Source organism: Channa argus, chromosome 3 (genome assembly GCF_033026475.1).
Source record: "Channa argus isolate prfri chromosome 3, Channa argus male v1.0, whole genome shotgun sequence".
NCBI lineage: Eukaryota > Metazoa > Chordata > Actinopteri > Anabantiformes > Channidae > Channa > Channa argus.
The window spans coordinates 27,907,794-27,930,248 of record NC_090199.1 but is presented as its reverse complement, the minus strand read 5'-3'; the positions used below and the strand labels follow the sequence as shown (position 1 = coordinate 27,930,248).

Below are 22,455 nucleotides of genomic sequence, written 5' to 3'. Positions count from 1 at the left end.
AGAAATATTGTGAGAGCTGTAAAGAAAGACCCTAAAACAACTGTTAGTGACATCAGCAATTACCTCCAGAGGGCAGCAGTGGAGGTGTCACAATCTACTGTTCGCTGAAGACCTCATGAACAAAAGTACAGAGGCTACGCCAGAAGATAAAAACCACTCATCAGTGTGAAGAATAGGAAGGCCAGGCTGGAATATGAAAAAAACAAGTACAAAGATGCGTCTCAAAGTTTTATGGACAGATGAGATTAAGCGTAACCTATACCAAAGTGGTGAAAAGGATCTGCTCATGATCCCACACAAGCAAGCTCATCAGTGAAACACAGTGAAGGTAATGTCATGGCTTGGGTTGGCATTGCTTCTTCTGGGATGGGCTTATTAATCTTCATTCATATTGCAACACAGGATGGCAGCAGCAAAATGAAATTAGAAGTCTACAGAAACATTTAGTCTGCCAATTTAAAGAAAGATGCAAACAAACTGATTGGGAGATCCTTCACTATGCAGGAAGATAGTAACCAACACAAAAAAAAAACAAAACACAGGATTTCATCGGGGGGCAGGAAGTGGAAGGTTTAAGCCTGGCCATCAATCTACAGGCTTAAACCCTATGGAGTATTTTTTTTTACCTGCTAAAAAGGAGACTGAATGAAGCAAACACCCCAAAACAAACAAGTGAAAGAGGCTGTGGTGAAATCCTGGAAAAGCATGACAAAAGAAGAATGCAAACGTATAATGATGTCAATGGGTCACAAGCTTGATGCAGTTATTGCAAGCAAAACAATTGCAACTAGATATTGAGTCTTGGACTTAAAATACATTAAAGTGAAAAATGTGTGGGTTCAATCAAAATGTGCTGTCTTCTAAGCTGTGTATCTGATCCAGATGTAAATACCTGGAAATAAAAGCTGAAATGTAGATCTCTTGTCTCATATCAATCTTTGGATTTCAAACCTAAATGTTTTCAGTCTTCAGGAAAAATAAAGGAATTGGCCTCACTGTTTCAATACTTTGGGGGGGAGTGTAAGTTTACTTTCAGTACAGTTTGTTTGCTAGAGACAGAGACATAAAATGATCACATACAAATGTGTACAAAGAAGAATGATCAGAAGTCAAGAAGTGGGATTAGGGTTGGGATATTAAAATTATTATTATTATGCATTTTCTGAAAAACAGCTGTCAGTAATTCTGCCACACAATATTATCAGAGTTGATGAGGGTGGGTATATCCTTGAACTATGGACTCAAGCAGTCTACTGTAGCTTGCTGTCAACTAATTCTGTAATTTTATGTTTGTGTTTCTCTAAAAATAAAAACATTGCTAATACCTGAATTAATGTTACATAAGCAGATTGTTTGCACATATTGTGGAAAGTTGAATCCATAGATGTCTGGATTCCTTTGGTTTGAGACAAATTAACTAAAATTATGTGAATTAATTCCAAACTTATAAAAAAAAAAACATCTTGTGGGTTTTATATAGCTGTGCTGCCAGATTATCTCGAATATTGACTGTTGTTACTTGAGAAAAGTTATTTCCATTTTCTCTTTTGTCCTGTTCTCCATGAAGAAGAAAAAAAAGGCAGCAGGTTCACAGAGCAAACAATGTACAGCCTTTTCCACACAGACTGCCTCAAGGCTTAAGCTCTCACCCACAGCTGTGCTAAATGTACCATTATATGATACCTCTTGGAGGCCCAAGTGAGGCTATTGCTCTGTGTCTCTCATGATACCACATTACCCTCGTAATGGTGCATCTACTACTGACGTTTCACTCGCGCTATTATAAATCTGATGCCTTGAGAAAACAGAACTTCTAGTAATGGATGGATGATTAAAGGTGCATGTGGATAAGCAGACAGATTGACAGAAAGACAGATGAGTGAACAGATGATGTGCATTTTGAGACACTGAAGAGGATAATGAGAGTGCAGAACATTAGTGGGCAATTTACAGCCAGGAAGATAGACAGAGCAGCAAAGCAATAGATAAGTGCATTTAAGATTGGCCAATTGGTCTGCCAGAAACCCAGCACTCCACGGGGAGAGTTTGGAACTAAACTATACTCACCTCTGCTTGCCGAGGTCCCAAACAGCAGCTTAAGGTAACAGCTTTAAACTTTTATATCTACAAATCATGTGACATGATGTGAGCTTGTAGTGCCCACCTGTCTGCTACTGCTTTAAACTAAAGGACATGAGAAGCAACATTTTTCAACTTGGAATAGTTTTTTTTAATTTATCAGTCCATTGTGTTCGCCAGGGCCCAAACGTTAATACTTAAACTGGGCTTATACTTAAGTCTTAAGTCTCTAAGACTGGATTCAATTTCAATTCACACCAGCCAGGAAGTATTCTTTTTTTTTTTACTCATAAAGTCTCAATATGAAGAAATCTGCTCAAGTTGTTTCAAAGAATGAGATAAATGTGAGGTCACAGTGACTTGTGATGTGATGGATGTGATGGAAACTCCAACCTCCACAATCTATTCACCATTTCCAGTGGACATTTGTCCCAAATTTGAATAAATTCTATTGAGTTTTTATTTTTAATTTACAAGACAACCTAACAACCTGTTGATTTTGTGGCAGAGTAACAATGTAATTTGTGAAACAGTCAAGTCACACAGCTTCATTAAAAAAATGACAAGAAGCGTTTCCATTCATCCATGTCTCTGTTGTTAATCTCCAACCACATTGATAAGAATAGGATCTTGGACCCCATGCAAAAGTGGTCCACATATGATATGATTTATGGTAATTCGATTGGAATCACTTGAAAGCAAAAACATCACATTTGGGCCTTTTCATTTGTAATGTGAACATGGCAACACAACCAAATGTGAGGCCCCAGCCTAACAGAAAGTCTATATTTTGAGTATAATTCATCCATTTCTGATTGTTAGCTTTCAGGTTTCTCAGATTGAACGTTACACAAATTTTACAATATCTGAAAATTAAACTCTATAGTTCCATTTAATCAACCCCGTTTCCTTAAAAGGTGCATTTCTGTGCATACAAGCCTCAAATGCAACATTTGGTTTCTAAACTTAGCCACACAAAGTAGTCAAACTCAGGTCTGTAGTGTGACACGGCTGCATGCCAACCACCCACCCAAACTACCTACTTGTTACGTTCCACTTATAAAAGCACTTCATGCATTAAACGTGATCCATCCAGTGCATTATGTTCCTTACAAAAATTCTATTGCAGTTGCACGAATATCTTTTTTAAAAGACATTTTTGTTTGACAAAAGACAAAATAAGAAAAATAACCTCTACTGTCCAGTGCTGTCAACTGTGTGCGATGTTATAAATTCCATAAGACTTGAAATCAAGCTAAGCGTGACCCTAACTTGTTTTTGTCATCAATATGAAAAAAAATCGTAATCAATTCGCAACTGTAGAGGACCAACATCGGTATGAAAACTCACTCTTGTAGACATAAAATACCAAGGGTTTAAGATGAGTTTCTGAGACAAAGAAGATCAGTGATTGCTCATCAGGAACACAAATTCACAGCTCACTCATGTTTCTGCAGATTTTACTGAGGAAGTAACTTGTCTGTTCGGATAAAATGTAAGGATGCTCTTACAATCCTCAACCTAACATCTGACAACACACTCTACTCTAATGTAGCTTTAAGAATGGACGTTTGCCACCAAACCTGACAGGCAGGAAGATGATGGAAAGGGATTGCAAATCTAGGGAGGGAGAGAGGGTGGGAGGGAAGGGTATGATTTAGCCTGCTACTGAAGATATACTGTTGTAGTATGGTGAGGTTTTCATAAATTCATCCTGGAACACGCAGCACAGCTGCCATTTGTCTAGTGTCTTAAGCAGTACTGCTGGTGATGTCTGCACACTACCACAGACAGTCACATCCTGTTAACTATTTTAAGATACCTGTAGCTCTCACCCTGCAAACCATAATTAATCAAACTCCCCATGGATAATGTACATGCTGTGTAGCAGCTGCCTATCAATGTACAGTATAGTAGACTGTGGGAAATTTAATTGAAATTCCATTTTATAAGCCCTTAAAGAACTTACCATAGACATAATTCTAATCTACTGCAGAGCAACAGAAAGGGGACATTGAGTGAAGAAGGTTTTAGGCTTGTGAGTAGGTGAGTGAAATAGTGTTTCAGGATTTAATAGGAAATAGATCAATCAGTCCCCTAGCATGTACAGTATAGATTCCATTTCCTCAGTAAGCCACATCACTGCTAAAGTACTGATATTATTCTTGCATGTGTCTACAATGTTTAATTAAGTCCCCCCCTTGTTTAATCCAACATGTCCGCATGTCTGAAGAATTGGCTCACCTCAAGCCCCTGCAGAGCCAACATCATCAAATCGGATGAAATCACAGCAGTGTGGGTCAGAGCTTCATTTCACGCCCACACATAATCACCGAACAGCATTTCAAAAGCCGGTAGCAAGGTGGAGAAGTTTTACTCACTGTCATCGTCCTTGAGAAACTCAGTTTGCCATTTGATGCATCATCACCATCTCCCTGGGATTTGAAGGGGTCAGGCCATTTTACTGGTTCATGTTGAAAGTTTGCTACCGCTAAGAATAAGTCAATGGTCTCTAAATCAGATGATTCTGTGACAGGGACCCCTAAGGAGCTGATCAATTGCTTGATGATGTCATTGTCTGATGGTCTTGAGTGTTGATGATATAGGACCTATCCAGGAAAGGTTCAGGCAATGCTCACTACTGAAACCGTCCATTAATCAATTTTCTGCGACTTACCCAAAGTCAGGTCTGAGAGCAGCAGGTTCAGCCATGTAGTCCAGTTTCTACTGTGGGTCCCCAAGAGTACCCCAGGCCAGAATACGATATTTAATCTAACCAGTGTTTCTTGGGTTAGCGCTAGTACTCTCCAATCGGTAGAACTTGTTTAGTCAGGTTCAGTCAAAGTCTGGTTTGTTTTATTCAACATGTTCTTGCTCCGTTCCTAAACGAGATTTGTTTGTTTGTGGGGATAATGTGGTCCAGCCTCAGTCAGTCCAGGATTGGCAGGTTTTTATGTAAATAGCTGACTGACAGTACGTCCTCTTTGAAATTGTGTATTGGTGTTATGTTTTCAAAATGTTTTTCAAAGTGCATTCAGTACTCTGCTGGGATTTGTGTTTTACTCTTTTTGTATTGCCTTGAGGGTTATGAGGAAATGCAGATTGTATGATTGTTGTTTTGCTGCATGTCACAGTGCAGGTTTTTACTCATCGGGATATTTACTAGTCAAGAAATCAAGGACTCTCATTCTTTTGGTTCACTTCAATGTTTGTGCGTGAAAGGAAAATGGACCCAGTTAATAAACTGGTCCACTGATTAAGACCATAGCAAACAAGCCTTAGGAGAGAATGCCCTTAGAGAGGAAGGGGTCACGCAGCCCCCCCTTGACCAGAAGCTGCTTTAACTGCCTTTTTGATGCATAGGAGCAGTGGCTGTACTCAAAAATCCTTTCAGTTGTCTGAACTTCATGCCCTGTGTTTAAGGCTACCCTACACTTTACCCTACTCTTTTCTGCCATTTATATTCTTTCGGTCATTACCCAAACCTCACGACCTTAGGTGAAGGTAGGAACCTAGACTAACTATACTGAACTGACTGTTCTGTTGACACTTCAGTGATCTCTCTGTCAATCTTGCCTTCCATGTTACCTTAGAATCAAACCACGATAAATCTCAAAGGGCTAGTAAATGAGACAAAATTGCCAGTGTTGCCATGAATATTTTTTTATTTCCATGGCTGTTTGTACATTTTGTGTGAGGCTCCTTGAGAACTCTCATCCCATCAAATAAGGACATTAGTTTGGATTTAACAGCTACATGTAAAGAAGGTGAAGAGGGAGAGGGAGGGAAAAAAAATCATTCGATGTGAGTGATTGCTTCATTTGAAGTTGCTTGAGGGATTCTGCAGGCTCTGTGCTGCATTTTTAAATTTGCATGCTTTAGGCTTTTTCTCTATCTTCATGTGAAATTAGAATAGCTCCTTGATTGAGCCTCAGGCCACCCAAAATAAATTAGACCTGACAGCTCAGATAAGTTGCTCAAACTTTCAGAGACAGTCTGAAATCCTAAATTTCAATAGAACACAAATTTTGCATTAGGACTTTAAGCAACATTTCAATATTTCAGCACGCATTCAGAGATGGTCTTGATTTAACTGGTTGAAGCTGGTTTATCAGCTCTTTTTGATGTAAATTATGTGCCTCTGCTTGCCAGTCATAGCAGGAAAAAACACTACTCCAGTTTCCAATGAAAGTTATTATTGGAACACATAAATGGTCCTTAATCTTAAATTGTGACAAATAGTAATGTCAACATACAGTAAGCTGAAAATATTTACTTGGTGGAAAAATAAGGAATGTGACACAAAACCGTTGTCTTCAGACTTCATGACAAAAAAATCAAGAACATTATAATAAAATAAACATAAAAAAATAAAAATGACAGAATTGTACAGTACAGTAGTGGCATAAATTCCTCAGATTTCCATTGAATTAAATTTCAATTTGTTGAAATTAATTGCCTGTGCCTGTGGAACACATGTAATATACCTAAACAAGGGGTCACAGTATCAAGCTGGCAAAGAAAGTCTTTAAACATTCAGCATTTTCATAGATCTAAAGGATCTGTAACACAAAACAAGAGAAATGTTTGCAATAGAGCTGCAGCGATACAAGACATGGTCTGTTAATTTCTGTACTTCTTTTACGCAATGTTTATATGTCTTTCATCACAACTTTAACCTTTTAAACACCATCTTCCCTTTATAATAACCTTTAATAATTTAGGAATTAATAATTAATTAATTAATTAATTATTAATTCAAGCAATTCCCAGTGAATTCTGTGCAATGAAATTTAACAGATCATAAAAATGCTGCATCAGGTATTACAGTTGTTTGGTTTATGCTGCCATGCAATACTGTATTTTAGGCCACAATAATCACAAAACAATATCCACAAAATCATGAAGGGACTGAAAATTGTTGGATACATTGTGACATTTTACTTTGAGTTACAGGAGCGGCAAGCAACTGAAGAAAAAACAAATAGCTACAGTGTACAATACATGATTAAGATGGAATCCTATTCAGTTCTGCCATCAAATTTTATGTTTGGAGTTGAAAAGTACTCCCAACATAATAGAATAGTTTTGAATACGAGAAAATATTTCAATGCTGTTTCAAGATTTTAAATAAAGAAGATTTTTACAAGATTGGAAAAGATTTATTGTTAGTTTTGAAATTTAATGTCGCCACAATCTGTTGTCATCTCAGTTTGCTTTGTAAATTTTTAACTACATCAGATTTTTAACACTGTCCGATTAAGAAAATTTGTATTTTTTGTGCAGTTTTTTTACATGAAAAAACTTGCATAACTACCTTCATTAATATCGCATATGCTTAATATTGAAAATCAGAGCAGACAGCTACGAAATTTAGTAGTCAGTATTCAGGAGACAAAATGGGATAAAATTGAATAAAAATGTATATAACGTAGATTTTTTTCAAATGACTTTAGTGTGATGCAGTGTTGACACAAATTAAGTTATAAACTGAATGAGTTTATGATACTACAACAATTCAAATTTAAACATTTTAACGATGGTTCTCTCATCAATGGGCAAGGATATAAAGAATTAAAAATGTATCCTGTGAATCCCAATCTTATGTGTTTCTGGCATTTAAACACTGGAGTCTTCCACAGAAGACTGGGGTTCAACTATAGTGTGAGATTGTTTGACAATGTGGCACATGTGGTTACTATAGTAAGGAAGTACTTATGTGCCATTGTCACTGTTTTCTCTCATTTTTTTGGTTTTTGCCCCCATTATTCATTTTAAATAAGGTGGCCAAAACATTAGATCCACCTCTTTTGACAATGCACTCCAGTACGACTCCACTACCCACTTTGACCTCAATACCTAATAAGAGAGAATCCTAAAATCTAAAAAATGAGAAAAGAACCTTATAAAAGTAGAATTCATGGCAGACACACAGTGTTGGATTGCATTAAATTCCACATGTGCTCATAATGTTTTGATTGGTTAGGTGGGGAAAATGTGATTGGACCAGAAACAGGAAGTGACTGCAAAATAAAAGTCTTGAAGGGGGAAGTGAAGTAGGAATCCGGACAATTTTATGTTTATTTTGTATCCAAACATGGCAAAACAACTATTTTTGCAGATTCTATTTTTGTGCCAAGGACCAAAGGGGGGCAATTTCAACAGAAGCCTGCTGCCATGGGGGTCCTGTTTTAACAAACATGTCTAGAAGTTTAGTGTACTGTTGAGCTACCATACACAGTACAAAAGTATGTGTACAAAAGTAGAGAATATTTACCTGAATTTTTCTCTCTCATCAACTTTAAAGAACTTTATAGTGGGTTTTAAATACACACAAGTACTAATGCAGCTTGGAAATTATGTTTTTTGGCTCCAAACTAGGTAGTGAATACAAGCACACACACACGTGCGCATAAACACACACAAAACAGTTATTTTGAGCAAAAAAAATCTCAATGCCTCCATGTGATACATGTTGCTCTGTAACAGCTTGATGAGACCAATTGTTACCAATTTGCCCAGATCAACTCCGGAAGCAACGATGCCAATGTTCTGTTCACAACGTACCAAGTGGCCAGTTAAATCAGTTGTTTCAGTTCTCTTGCTTTTCTTACCAACTTTGAGAGTTTTTTACAGTGTAAACCTGTGTGTGTGTTCATGTGTTAATTTGGTTTAATTAACACATAATTTGGCCATAAAAATGTGTGTTTACAGTTTCCATATTTGCTTTACAAATTACTTAGTTACAAGTTACAAGTTTGTACCAAAAGTAGTAGATAGAGAATTTATTTTTGAGGCTGCTTGTTTTAATCCATGGCAACTGAAACAATGTATTTTGTTCTGTACTCAATATATTTTGGCATCACATCAATTCTTTTAGGTTTTGTATTGTCAAAGAAAATCACTTGTAATGATGCCTAAACTGCGCATGTGTTGCTTGTATTATAAATAAACCAGCTAAAGGTGGCACACGGTCATCCTAATGATGTGACCCCTGCGGTTCATGTTGCTGTGTTGAGAACAAAAGGAACTTAATTACGTCAGGGCTCTTTCACCCTCTCGCGCTGAATTCTCAAGAGGGACTTTTAATTGCAACAAGTCATTTATCAAGTGTTTATCAGACCTTTCTGATTAAATTTCAGGTCAACTGACTACGGAGCAACGTACCAGAAGCTGAATGACAAAGTAGGAGCAAAGACGATACTCAGTTATTTGTACGTGAGCCCTAACAACAAGAGGAAGGTAATACTTTCTTTTATTTCCCTTAAATGTGATAACTCTCCTGTGAAAATAATAATCAAACACTGCGTTAAGTTAAACACAGGCAGATACTGACGTTCTCTGACTCACTGCACAGTTTGATGTGTGGTTTTTCATCTGTCAGGACTATGTCACTAAGATGCATTGAACAGCAGTTCATTTGTCAACATGTGAAATCCACCTGGCTGACAGCAAACAATATACTTTCCAATTTCTAAAATGCATGGCTTGGCTAAAGCTTCTCTATTTCTTTCTGTCTTTCGGAGACCAAATCAATTACAAGCCAGATGAAAAGGGGTAAAATAAGAGGGTGGATTCATATTTGCAGCGATTCCTTCAGGCGGTGCCCTTGTATTTTCTTGAGGTTGGGTCAATTTATGGTCATAACCATCTGTCTGTGTTTACTTCATTTGTTCACCTTTTTTCCTTTACATGACTGTAATTAGGAAGGTTTGTTTAGTCTTAATTACCGTGCTGTGTAATAGTGAAAATGAATGTAGCCCCACCTCAGTTCAGAATCTGATCCAGGTAAGGGGTCTGCGATCCTGAGATCAGTAAAAGCTTTGGGGCCAACTGGTGATAGAGTGAGTGAAAAACACACAGTTTTTTTTTTTTTTGAAAGGGCCATATAGATTAATATTACAATTGTTTACAATATTAGATTGGACAGTGCAGTGTCATTGCATTCCAGCAAAAGTTAAGCCAGACTTAACACTTCCACTGGACGGTAATGTGTTCTTATCTTCTGGATTCCTCTGCATTACCACGTGTGGTGTTCTTCGATTGAACCCTCTCAAATGAAGAGCATAGTTTCTCTTTTGTGTTAATACATAATGTATTTGCATGTTTTATGTGATATCACTATGGAATAAATACAAACTTTAATAAAACTCACACCTAATTCCAAAACGAACCTGTAAATGGACGAGTTGAATAAAGAGCCAGTTAGTTTTTAATTAGTTTTCTCAGCCGGAACTGGAGTTGGATGAGGTTACAGAGACAAGCTCTGTGCAGGCTTTAAACAAATTAAAGGCAGCATATCAACAAATGGTGAGTGCTAACTAGTGTTTCTGTGCTCAGGTCCATTTGGGTCAATTTACTCAGATTCTATTACAGTTCTAATCCATTAGGGGTTTGGGAAATAGTTTTTTAAGAATAATCCTTTACCTATTTCCATTTCAGGGTTTGTGTAAAACCATAATGGTTCAAAACATATTTGACTGAGGATCTTTTTGTCATGGCTTTATTTGGTTTTTAGTGCAGCTGGAAACAATGTGCCAACAATGCCGAAAAAGAAACATCTCTCCTCTACCATTGTAATAGACATGTTAGACAACAGCCCAACAAATCCAGTAAAAATTCCTTGCTACTCGATTCTCTGGACGCTAATAACTCAGTGACATCATGTCGGGTTCCTCATCGCTTTTATGTTGCCTATTTTCAGCACATTCTCAGGTTCAATGTGATTTGTTTAGAGTTTTCATTGTCCATCTATTCTTTAAGTAAACTTGCTTAATCTTGGAGCCTCTGTGACTCTGGTATTATATTCAAATAAATGGCACCCATTGAATTGAGGTGAGGGATACAGGCAGAACTTCCTTATTCACTGTTTATTTCTTGCCTTTACTTGTAGATTGGATTAACAATTGCAAGTTCTGTGGGACCTTGGCAAAGCCAAACAAGGCAACTTTGAAGCTTTTCTAATGGGGCTCCACTGCAAATGGACAACAGAGAAGCACAATTGCCTTAGGGTGCAAGAAACCAGATAGCTCAACAACACCAGGCCCCTCAGTTCAATCATACAGAGTGACATGCAGATGAAGATGTGAAAAAAAAAAAAAATAATAACACTTGACGGGTTGTTAATTTATTTTCACACACAGAGAGATGCCAGTATGTCTTTCATGTATCCACTGGGGCGCAAACAAATTGACAGGCACACACACGCACTGTCAGACCCACAGATATACAAATGCACAGTATCTCAGTGTCACTCCCATCTACATACAAGCACTATACTCATTATCTTTGTCTTGCACATATTGGCAAATTCTCTGGGTCCTTTTTCTCACTCGCACTCATCCTCATCTGGCCAAAGTCACCTCATGAGGTCGTTGAAAAAAGTTGGATGCATAAAAATTTGAGAGAAAACTTAGCTTTTATCTGGTCATTGAAACGGGAACGGCAGGAGAGGAAATATTGTTAAATCAATAGGGTTTATCCGTCTGTCTTTTCCTATGCAACTAACCGCAAAAACATTTTTAAGGGACTGTATTCAGCGGGTAATTATGTTTCAATGCAACATGTTTAGTTTCAATCGATGAAACGTTACATTTATTAATAGAAAGGGAGTCATAAAGAGGTTGTTAAGAAGGATGTTGCATCTACAAAGCACCTGATTCTTACAATCCAGACACCAGTTAGATTTCAGAGCCCCGTGTGTGGTTAAGTCTACGCAAGAAGCCCTTAAGTTAAACGACATGGTTTTGTTTAAAGATAATAAACAAGTTGTGAGTGCGAAGTACTTTTTTCTCTGTTAAGCCAGAGCCAAATCTTTTTCTTTTTCAACTGTATGCTGTACATGAATACAAGCATAACATTGAATAACACTAGAAACTAGTAATGTTGTACTAATATGTTATTCTAATATGCTGATATAAAATAAAGTTAATTTCAGTTATATTTCCTATATAAACACAGTTGCAGTTTATTGTATAAAAACATAATTTTTTTAGGAAGCTTTTTGAAACGATGCTGAGACATTTGTTACGTTCAGTATCACATGGTCACACTGAGTATGAAGATGTCTAAATATAGTTAAGTTGCTAGAATAGGTTCTGTACTGTGTGTTTGTGTTTGAGGCTAAAAAAGAAAAAAGGTTAAACATGTCATGCAAACTTTCTTTTTCTTTTTTAATCAAGTAATTACCATCTCATCAATATGCATCTAAATTTAAAAAAAATTTATCTCCTATGTACGATGTGGAACTGAGGTAAAAAGAGATGCTCCAGGCACCGGAATAAACTCATTATTTTAAACTCTGTGTAGCCAGTGTTGAGAGAAAGTGAAAAACTTTAGAAATAAAATGTATTTTGTGGACAGAATGGGGATTAGTGGCTGGCTGTTGGGTACACACATTCACAACTCATTCATGTTTCTGTCAGGGTAATTACCGGTTGACTGAACGGGCTGCTGCTCTCTCCACTCACTGAACACATTGGGCCGAGACAGCCTCAGCAACACGAGAGCGCACACACTGCAGAATGTTGGAGAGAAAAGAGCTAAGGGCGGCTCAAAACCTCCCTAGGTTCCGTGCTAGGTGTTCTTTTAGCAAAAAGAAAGTTGGCGAAGGAGATTCAAAAGTTGCCAGATAAAGTAAGAAAGTCATAATCAGCCATTATTTCTTACATAATGACATAATGAATAATACATAATTTCGAATGCTGTTGCTGCACATATGTAGCCACCGGAAACAAGTAACTGGAGCTTCAATGTGAAGGCACCACTGAGAACTCAACACAATGTATCAGAACAGCAGGATTGTGTCTAAGAATGTTTTTAAACCTACCTCGTTTAGTTGGGTTGAATCATCCAAACTGAGCCCTTTTCTTTGCTGTTGTCTCAGTCTGGTCTCAAATAAACACTTGAGAGGTTCCTATAAGAATATGCTTCAACGTTGATTCGACCCAAAACAGCAAAAATCCCCTTTCGGCTCATCCCGTAAGTTCAGGGTCGCCACGTCGGATCATTGTCCGCATGTTGACTTGGCCTTTTTTCTTTTTACGCCGGATGCCCTGACGCAACCCTCCCCAATTTTCTACCAGGCTCGGACTGGCACTGCACAGCTGGGGATGGAAATGGGCATTCGATCCAAAACAACATGTTTTAGCTAAAAAGGTAGTTGACAACTCATGTTCTTTACATAATACATAATTACATAATTTGCAAAGGGCAGTCAAAGTAACAAACTAATCAAAAATCACCACGTTTATGAACAAATTTTAATTATGAAGGTGTCCCATTTTGTATAGAATTTGTTTTCTGTTTTTTTTTTTCATTTTCAGTTTTGGAGACCTTTTTTTAGATTTTTTTCTAAAAAATCTAAAAGATTTTCTACGAAATTATGATGCATGACTTCTAGAATACTTACGGCGACTGTGGTGCAGGAAGGTAGAGCGGTTGTCCACCAATCTCACAGTAGTTGGTTCAATCCCCGTCTCCTCTGGTCACATGTCAAAGTGTCCTTAAGCAAGACACTGAACCCCAACTTAGTTGCTACCGGTGAGTGTTGGCCAGCTGCATAGCAGCTCCCCCATCGGTGTATGAGTGTGTGTGTGATTGTGAGTGTGAATGGGTAAATAAGAAGCAGTGTAAAGCGCTTTGAGTGCCAATAGGTAGAAAAGCGATATATAAGTGCAGACCATTTACGATTTACCAGCAGTACAAAACAGCTTCTGCTTGCTTTCTTGTTCCTGCTGCAGATCTGTTTAACCAAAAAGCAGATAAGATCATTCCCACTCTAGAAATTTTGTTGGTTCGCTTAGATTTATTTCTATGTGTGACAGGAATTCAAATCAAAGGATAAATGGACAAAGTTTACAATCCAGTCCAATGATTCAGTCCAGAGCAAACAGACTACAGGTTTGAAAATGACCTAAGAATGCTAATGGATTCATTCATTTTTCAAACATAGCTGGAGGGAAGTGGCTTAGCTTTATCATAGACAAATTATATTTAAAACAATCTTCCAATATCCTGACCTACTCATCAACCGTACACAATGCAAACGCTAACTACTAGTTATGCTCTGTCCTACTTTGTTTACTAAACAGAGCTTAGCTTATCCCCGCACATCTGATTTCATGTTTGGGTATGACAACAATAATTTAATAGCAAACACTTTCACATTGATTCACACCAATTTTATCTTTTTCATACTCCTGGCTGATTAACTGAAGTAATGGGGAAAAAAAATCTATTTCAGCATTGTAATTTGAATAAATTGTCCACATATATAATGACAATATAGTTGATATCATTTTTCACCCTTAACTGAAATGTTTATCCTATTTCCCAGTAGTATTTTATGACAAAGAACAGTCGCCGCCCTGTCTCTGTATAGATGCAAAGCGCAGTTCATCGAACACAGGGAAGGAAAAATGTCTCATGTTTCCAGTCCATTCAGAGTATTAAGCAGTTTCTTTTCAACAGTTCTGAAGTTACCAAAACTAGTGCATTTTTTTGCAATAAAGTCCTTTCCAGAAACACGTTAAATAACATGCTTGCTTTATGTTATAAAAATTTTGGTGGCAACTTTTGCTACAAACATACACATCAAACCAACCAGCTGCAGCTGGAAGCGTTTGTGGCAGGTTTGCTTGTGTACAGATTGAAAGTGAATGCAAAGGAATTGCAATCAACACTGCTAGTGTGTCTAAAATGAAATGCATTAATAAAATAATACAGGGGGGGGGGGGGGGGGGGGGGGATAAGGAAAACAAACATGGATGAACTTTCTTTCTTACTCAAACTTGCAGACACAGTCTGTTCCTCCCTTCCACAAGCACTTAATTCCAAGCACACGCACAAACGCTTGTGTGGGAGGGAAGCAAAGAATGGAGGTTCGTCACTCTTGCTGTCACCCCCGGCATGGTGCCATGTGACCGCTGCTGGTGGCAGACAAAAGCCCCTCTCTTCACCCAGCAGTGCAAGTAAATCAGGCCTCTGTGGCTGCAGGGGGATAGATGGAGTAAAGCAGCGGGGGGACGGAGAGGGAGGAATAGAGAGAAACAGCACAGAGAGCGAAAGAGAGTGAGTGGAGGATATGAAAGGGGAGAAAGACGGCAAATAAACTGACAGAGTGCAAGTGAGCGTGGAAGAGTGGAGAAGGGAGGAAAATCTGGAAAAAGTGACAGAGCAAAAATAAAAATAGGGAGAGAGAGAGAGAGAGTGAGAGGGAGATGGCCCAGGGGTCACCCATGGAGAAACAGACTGACAACACAGCAATTACATCAATTTTCATATTGTGGCTTCATACTGAGCCTGTACGTGAGAGAACATGTCTCGAGCACACATTAGTGGAAATTTGGGGTTTTAGCCTGAGATTTTGTGAGAGGGCACATTATTATAGTAAATGGCTGGGGATGGTGAGTGCTGGTTAAAAAAAATAAATAAATAAATAAATAAAACCTCACAAATTGCAGCCTCATACAAAACAGTATTATCTCTAATGGTTTGAAAACAAAGAATTTGAGGGAATTTTCCCAGGAATGTGCATGAGTGTCAAATGAATTCAGTCTCTGCTCTCAGTCTGCGACTCCTCTTTAAAGAACACATAACTGTTTTTTTTTGTTTTTTGTTTTTTATGTACTGAACAATACAACCGAGGCCTTACTGTGAAAATACTTGAATCACCCTGCGATTGTTGTGTTTGTGTGTGTCTGTGCAAGCATGTGTTTGCATGCATAGCATTGCAAAAACAATTAGGGCCTTGTGTACACCCTGGTCTGCCACAACAGGAAGGTGGGTGGAATATGAATTCACCTCACATGAGACCTCTCCCACTGCGGAGCTTCAAAGACTTTTGTTCATTGTCTCCCTTTTGGATATAAGTACAGACATAAAAGTGAACATTAATGTTTCATAACCCTCGAACTGTCCTCAAAATGGCAATGTCAAACAGAATCCATAAACGATCAGACAAAAGGTCCACAGACTTGAAGCTTGATGCAAAAATGATAGGGGAATTTCATACATAAATACTCAACATTATGTAATATTGATGCATTTCTCCACAGTAGACAAGCGCTTCACCTTAGGGGAAGGTTAAGCTATATGGAACTTAAAAGTTAGTGAACCCTCAAGAATTTTCTCTATTTCTGCATAAATGTGTCATAAAACATAATCAGACTTTTATGGATTTGCAACAAAATGGAAGCCAATTAAAAAAGTAAAAAATGGTACACATACTGTATCCTGTTGATTTATATATTGTGGAAAATTATACAGTATTTAAGTTCTGCAGAATTACTTTATAGGGGATTTATGTTTGGTTTTAAATGGGAAATTAGAGTCACAAAAGAGATTTATTAAGACATTAGAAAAAGAGCTGGTGTTACTTCCAACAAAGTTTACACCAAGAGCAAGGTGTAGAATACCCTGGGAGATGACGAGGAATCCCAGGATAATGTCCAGCTAAAGGCATCTCTTGCAGTGGGTAAGATCAGTGCTCATGAGTGTAACATCAGGAGAACACGAAGCAACAATAGTGTAGAGCTGACAGGAGTAAGTTCCTACTCTTCAAGAAAATGATTTGCTACAATTTGCCGTTTACCAATTATTTCTTATGGAGTTTGGATGTGGGGTTCGTTCTTACGTAAGAAAAGAAGATGTCTCTCTCTCATCTAAGCAGATGTGTCAGAGAGATGGCAGAAATTTGCGATAAGACAGTGGAGTAATCTGATGGAACGGACAGGAAGAACTGTGTGTCGTCGGCATAGCAATGATAGAAAAAGACATGCGAGTGAATTTATTGAACCCAGAAGTTGTTAAATGGAGGAAAGTAGAGGACTAAAAACTTTTGCCCTACGTTACACCAGTGGAGAGGCAGTGAAAGATAGCTAAGACCTAAAGCAGGCCAAAGCTGTACCACAGATGCCCAAGTCTGAGTGCGAAACACACACTTGAAAGTGACTTTCATTAGGGATTGTTGCACAGATACAAAAGATTCTCTCTGCATTGATCCCTAACATGCCATGAATTTAGACTTACTGTCACAAGTACAATTTATATCAAGCCTCCAGTAGAGACTGCGACTTGTACTCACTACCTTTGCCTGCCTGACCGTCCTGACAAATATTTAAATATATATGTTTTGATAATTTTCACAAATACATGAATAAGTGTAATGTTTTGGTTTAACTGGATTGCGGAGTAACCTGGAGATTAACGCCTGATTTTATTTGTTCCTTTTGCCTGGACATTTTTATATAAATATAAATGTCATAATGGATGAGGAGGTGTTGTGTTGTAATGGGTCAGATTTGGGCATAATGTCATGTGTGGACTGCAGTAAATTATGCAATAAATGGAAAAATAATGAATAGAGTCAGAAAAATATGCATGATTTTGAATAGCTTTTAAACAGCCAAAGCATTTCATAGAAAATGGATTTAAAAGTAGCTCATGACATAATCAGCAATCACAAGACAGAGGAAAATACAATAGAACAACAAAAAAATAGCCTAAACCCTAATGCACTACATGAAGAAAAAGCAGAGAGCAATACAATCAAGTGATGCCTGTCCTATGTTACTTTTTTTGCTCTAGCTTAGAGCTGGTTTCTTGGCACTAGATGCTGATAGACACTCTTTTCTTCACAGCTCTCTGAAGATGGACAAGCTTCTTACTGTAACTGCAGCTAGATCATGCTATTAGGCATAAATGCAGAGCTGTCTCTCCCGAGCTTCTGGTGTTTTCCTCTGGTGCTGGGGGCTATTGCAGAGGGGAAGAGGGGGCGGTGTATCCCACTGTCTGATGCTGCGAACCAAACAAAGTTTGCTAAAGTTGCATAAGAATAAGTTGGTGGATTGGTATCATTGTAGCGCACACAAAGGTCATCTGCATGGTTTTAGGACACAGTCTTTGGATGACTTAAAGATTTTTGTAATGCAAGCAAACACCCCTTAAGGTGCTGATTTTGTATAAATGCAACAGGAGGACACACTAGTTTATTAGTTTAAAGTGCAACCCAACACGTTCTTTAACATAGACGTCAATAGTTGAGCATTTTCCATAATGCCAGGAGGAATCTCATTTCTTGACATTTTTCCACACGGCAGACACAGTCGAGTTTGCTACCTTCTTCAGGGGCTGGAGGTATGCACACTGTCACCTGCAGCACCTCATCTAACACCTTACTGTGGCTTCTCTTTCATGTTCAATTACTACCATGCTATATTGAAAATTGATCCACTGTCACAGAGATGGCAAATTGATGATGAATGATTAGTGTTAAACAGCTTTACAAATCCATTATGTCTAATCTGGTTTCTTCACCATAAAAGCGAGCCTGTGTTTTTCAAATTAAAAAAAAAAAAAAAGATCAATGGCTCTTGGCTTGTCCCTTCAGGGGTCGCTACAGCAGAACATGTTCCACACATTGATTTGTCATGAGTTTTTTATGCTGTATGCCCTTCCTGCCACAACGCTTCCATTTTTTCGAGGCTTGGGACTGGCGCCAAGGTGACCCTAGGTGGCTGGGAGGAGCCACACCTGGTGGGGTGGGATTGGAGCCTTCTGCCTTGTGCATCCCAACCCTATGCTCTACCCACTGAGCCATGGGCCCCTTGTTTTGCAAATTAAAGAGGCAATATACTTACATTTCCAAAATCAGCTTATTTTTCATGCAGTGCTACTTCTTTACCTTAGTATGAAACAGTTCATTTTTGCTCCTCTATTTTGTTAGCTTGCAGCCGGCCGGTGGGCTGGGCAGACCGATGAGCCATGCACGTAATGTGAGAACAGGTCAGAGAACAGCGCAACCTTGTGCTTTGTATGTGTGCAGACTCAAAGTTCTGTTTATGGACCAAAAATATTCAAATGTCGAACCATCAGGGCTCAGGAAGAATTTGAGAGGGTTCAGAGAAAGTTTCTGTGAGCTGCCAGAAAGCAATTGCAAAGTCTGGCAACAGTTAAAGAACCAGATTGTTTTTTTGTTTTGTTTTTTTGTTCTATAATACATATGAAACAGGAAAAGCATAATATGGTCTCTTTAAATGCTTTTATAGCGGAGGCAGTAGGACATGTTGGGCAGTAATGCTTCTCTGCATTATGGTAAAGGGAGTGAACAATGATCATCTAGGCTGTTTGCAAATTTAAATCGGAGTCATCAGTGGCAGACTGTGCTATTATTAATTCAAGATTCCAGATTCAAACAACTTTACTGATCCCATAGGGAAATTGTTAAAACTGCTCTCCACGTGAAAAGTAGGAAAGAAAACAAAATGTCTTCCAATAAACCAAGACAATAACAATAGACAAGTACATGTACAAGCTACTGATCAATACATAAGAAAAAACCCAGCTAGATGTGTAAACATAAATGAAATTAAAACAATACTATTTGTCCATTTTAACCTTTCAGTCCCTCTCGTTTTTACAGAAGAGGGATGAGTTGAACAGTTTAATGGCCACTGGGCATCTCCTGTGTTGTTCTGTAGAGCACTTGACTGTGATCAGTCTCTGGCTGAACGTGCTCCTCTGTGCAACCAGCACCCAGTGGAGTGGGTGGGAGGGACTGTCCAGGATTGAGAGGAGTTTGGACAACATTCTCCTCTCAGCCACAACATGCAGAGGGTCGAGCTTCTCCCCCAGAACAGAACCAGCCCTCTCTAGTTTGTCCAGTCTGTTAGTGTCTGCCACCTTCACATTGCTGCCTTAGCAAACCACAGCATAGAAAATGGAGCTGGCTACTACAGACTCATAGAACATCTGTAGCATAGTGCTGCAGATGGTGGCAGGACTCTGAGTTGTACCTGAAGTCAGAGATACACAGGGTGAAGAGAAAGGGAGCTAGAACTGTCCCCTGGGGAGCATCTGTGCTGCAAGTCACAGTGTCCAACAGTTCGGACATACTGGGGTCGGTCAGTGAGTTAGTCCAAAATCCAGGAAACCATGCACCCATGGTTCCCTGGATTTCAACAAGCATCTTTTATTTCTCCCCCAGCAGGACAGGCGGGATTGTGATCAAAGCACTGGAAAAGTCAAAGAACATAATGCTTACAGATACATCAGGCTTATCCAGGGTGGTGTAGATGTGGTTTTAGCAGGCACCTACCCCAGGTGAGGCTGATAAGAAAACTTGAGTGGGTCCAGAGATGGCTTCACCAGAGGCCAGAGGAATTCCAGGGAAAAAAAGGACTGCAAATAAAAATGTCCCACATTGAAACTATGTATTGGTAAGCAAACATATTTTAAGCATCAGCTGCTGAAAATTACTTATTTGGCTAACACTGGAATTGTTGCTGTGATCTTGATGAATTTGTGCAGTGTAAAAAGGGACAATGACAGCACCAAGGTGCAAAACAGTCTGCAACACTGCTCCCACAGGCCATAATTTTTTATACCCCTCAGGTATGTTTTTATAAAAGTGCACATGTTTATGTATTTTAGCAGAGCTATTAGTTTAAAATATATCCAACACACACATAAATTACATTAAACAATTGTGATCAGATTTTGAATAATTAACATAAAAATAATACCCCAGAAATTTAAATAATAATAAGGTATTATTAATTTAGGTTCAAATAAACTGCAGGCACAGTCTCAGTACAGTGGACTCAAGGAGAGCAAAGTGATATACAAACTATCTTTAGAGTGTAAGTGAAGTACTAGCAGCCTGTTTCTGCTGGTAAACATATCTGATGATATTTGGCAGTACTTTTCAAATTCTTACATAGTTTTTAAAATTTCATTGTTTACAAATTCAGGTGAAAGGAGAACAGACAGACCGTTGCTAAAATGATTGTAAACTTGTAGAATTTATAATTAATTTAATAGGGCCAGAGTATTGCTATGCCACGTCTATGCACACATGTTCAATGACCAAAAAGAAGCAGGAAGAAGGAAAAACATTATTATATACATTTTCATAAGCGGGAAATCATCAGTATCGTCACCAGCTTCACAATAACATGTCCACTTGCACTGGTCTTTAACAAACACTGTGTTTGAAGACGTGTTTCTGCATGAATGCACTCATCAGAGAAAAATGTCATTAGTTTCTCCATCACATCAACTACTGGAGCAGTTGTTGACTCTTTCTAGACTAAGATTTGTTCCTTTGATGACAGCTCCAAACTGAACAGATGTACTGTAACTTTTGGTCACAGCAGAAAAGGGGAGATATTCCCCCTGAGACTGCAAACATCTGAACATGAGTTACAGATTATTGATGGAAAAAGTGATATTTAGAAAGGGAGCATGAAACTTTAAATATACAAATCTCATTGCCAGAAAGTTTGGGACATGTAATATGTAAATAGAGTATATAATGACTTGCAAAACATTTGAAGCCTTTGTTTAAATAGTTCAAAGACACTATATCAAATATTAAAACTGATTTTTTTATTTATTTATTTTTTTTTGTTTTTTGTTGTTGTTTTTGTTTTTTTAAATGGTTGGGATTGGGCCAACAAAACGTGGATAAGTTCCTTAATACTAGAAAATAAGGTGAAATGACGGGTTAAACAGGTCAATATCAGGATTGGACATAAAAAGAACATCTCAAGGAAGTTGAGTCTTTAACACCTAAATATGAAAGACGTTCATCACTCTGTAAAAAAAAATGCATGTAAAACCCTAAGGAAATTTCTCAATGTAATATTGCAAAGAATTTTATCATCTACAATTTATAATTGTAACATTTCGGACAGAACAGAGAATCCAGAGAAATTTCTCTGGGAAGGGAAAAGGGAAGTGATGTGTCTTTTTTTGTCTCCTGGCCTTTTAAGGAAACAATGCATGCCAACTGAATCTCAGCGAATCAACCATGCTTTGCTGGCTGGAACGCCACGCACACAGCAGTAGTAATGCAATCAAGGACAAGCTAACGGATGAGGGTTTCGTTTGAGGTGGTGAGGAGTGGAGCCGGGGAGTGGAGGTGTGGGAGGGGTGGATGGTTGGTTGGCGGTACTGGAAAGGGACGCAACATCTGTCAGCCCTAAGGCGCAATCTCCAAATGGCTGCAGCGGGAGACAAACGCCCAGGAGCCTCTAAGAAGACACAGCGACAGAGGAGGAGAGACAGAAACACAGACAGAGAGATGGAGGGAGCTGGAGACAGGTTTGACAGAGTGTGAGACACAGAGGTAGAACAGGGGAGAGAAGGCGAGTTGTAAAGAAGATGGGATGGGTAGATCTCGCTGCGCTGTGGGATTCCATCAATATTCTTTCACGTGCCTTTACGGGACATTGGCCACATTTTCAGCATGGGAGTGAAACCCATACAATTCAAAGAGCCTGACACCATGATTAGGAAGCCAACATTGTTTTCTGAATAAAAGACTCCACCAAATGGCATATGTTGTTATGTGATTTATTGATGATCACTGTG

General features: G+C 38.5%; 1 protein-coding gene across 6 annotated transcripts in view; it reads left to right on the top strand.

Moving 5' to 3' along the window:
• sorcs1 (sortilin-related VPS10 domain containing receptor 1) overlaps positions 1 to 22,455 on the top strand; it is a 169,342-nt gene that overhangs the window by 73,579 nt on the left and 73,308 nt on the right. For all 6 annotated transcript variants that reach the window (XR_010913932.1, XR_010913933.1, XR_010913934.1 and 3 more), the window contains one exon: positions 9,222 to 9,321. Coding sequence is in view for 3 of the 6 variants with exons in the window: in XM_067499044.1 (XP_067355145.1) it covers positions 9,222 to 9,321 (100 nt within the window). In the remaining 3 variants the exon portion in view is untranslated. The remainder of the gene's footprint in view (positions 1 to 9,221; positions 9,322 to 22,455) is intronic.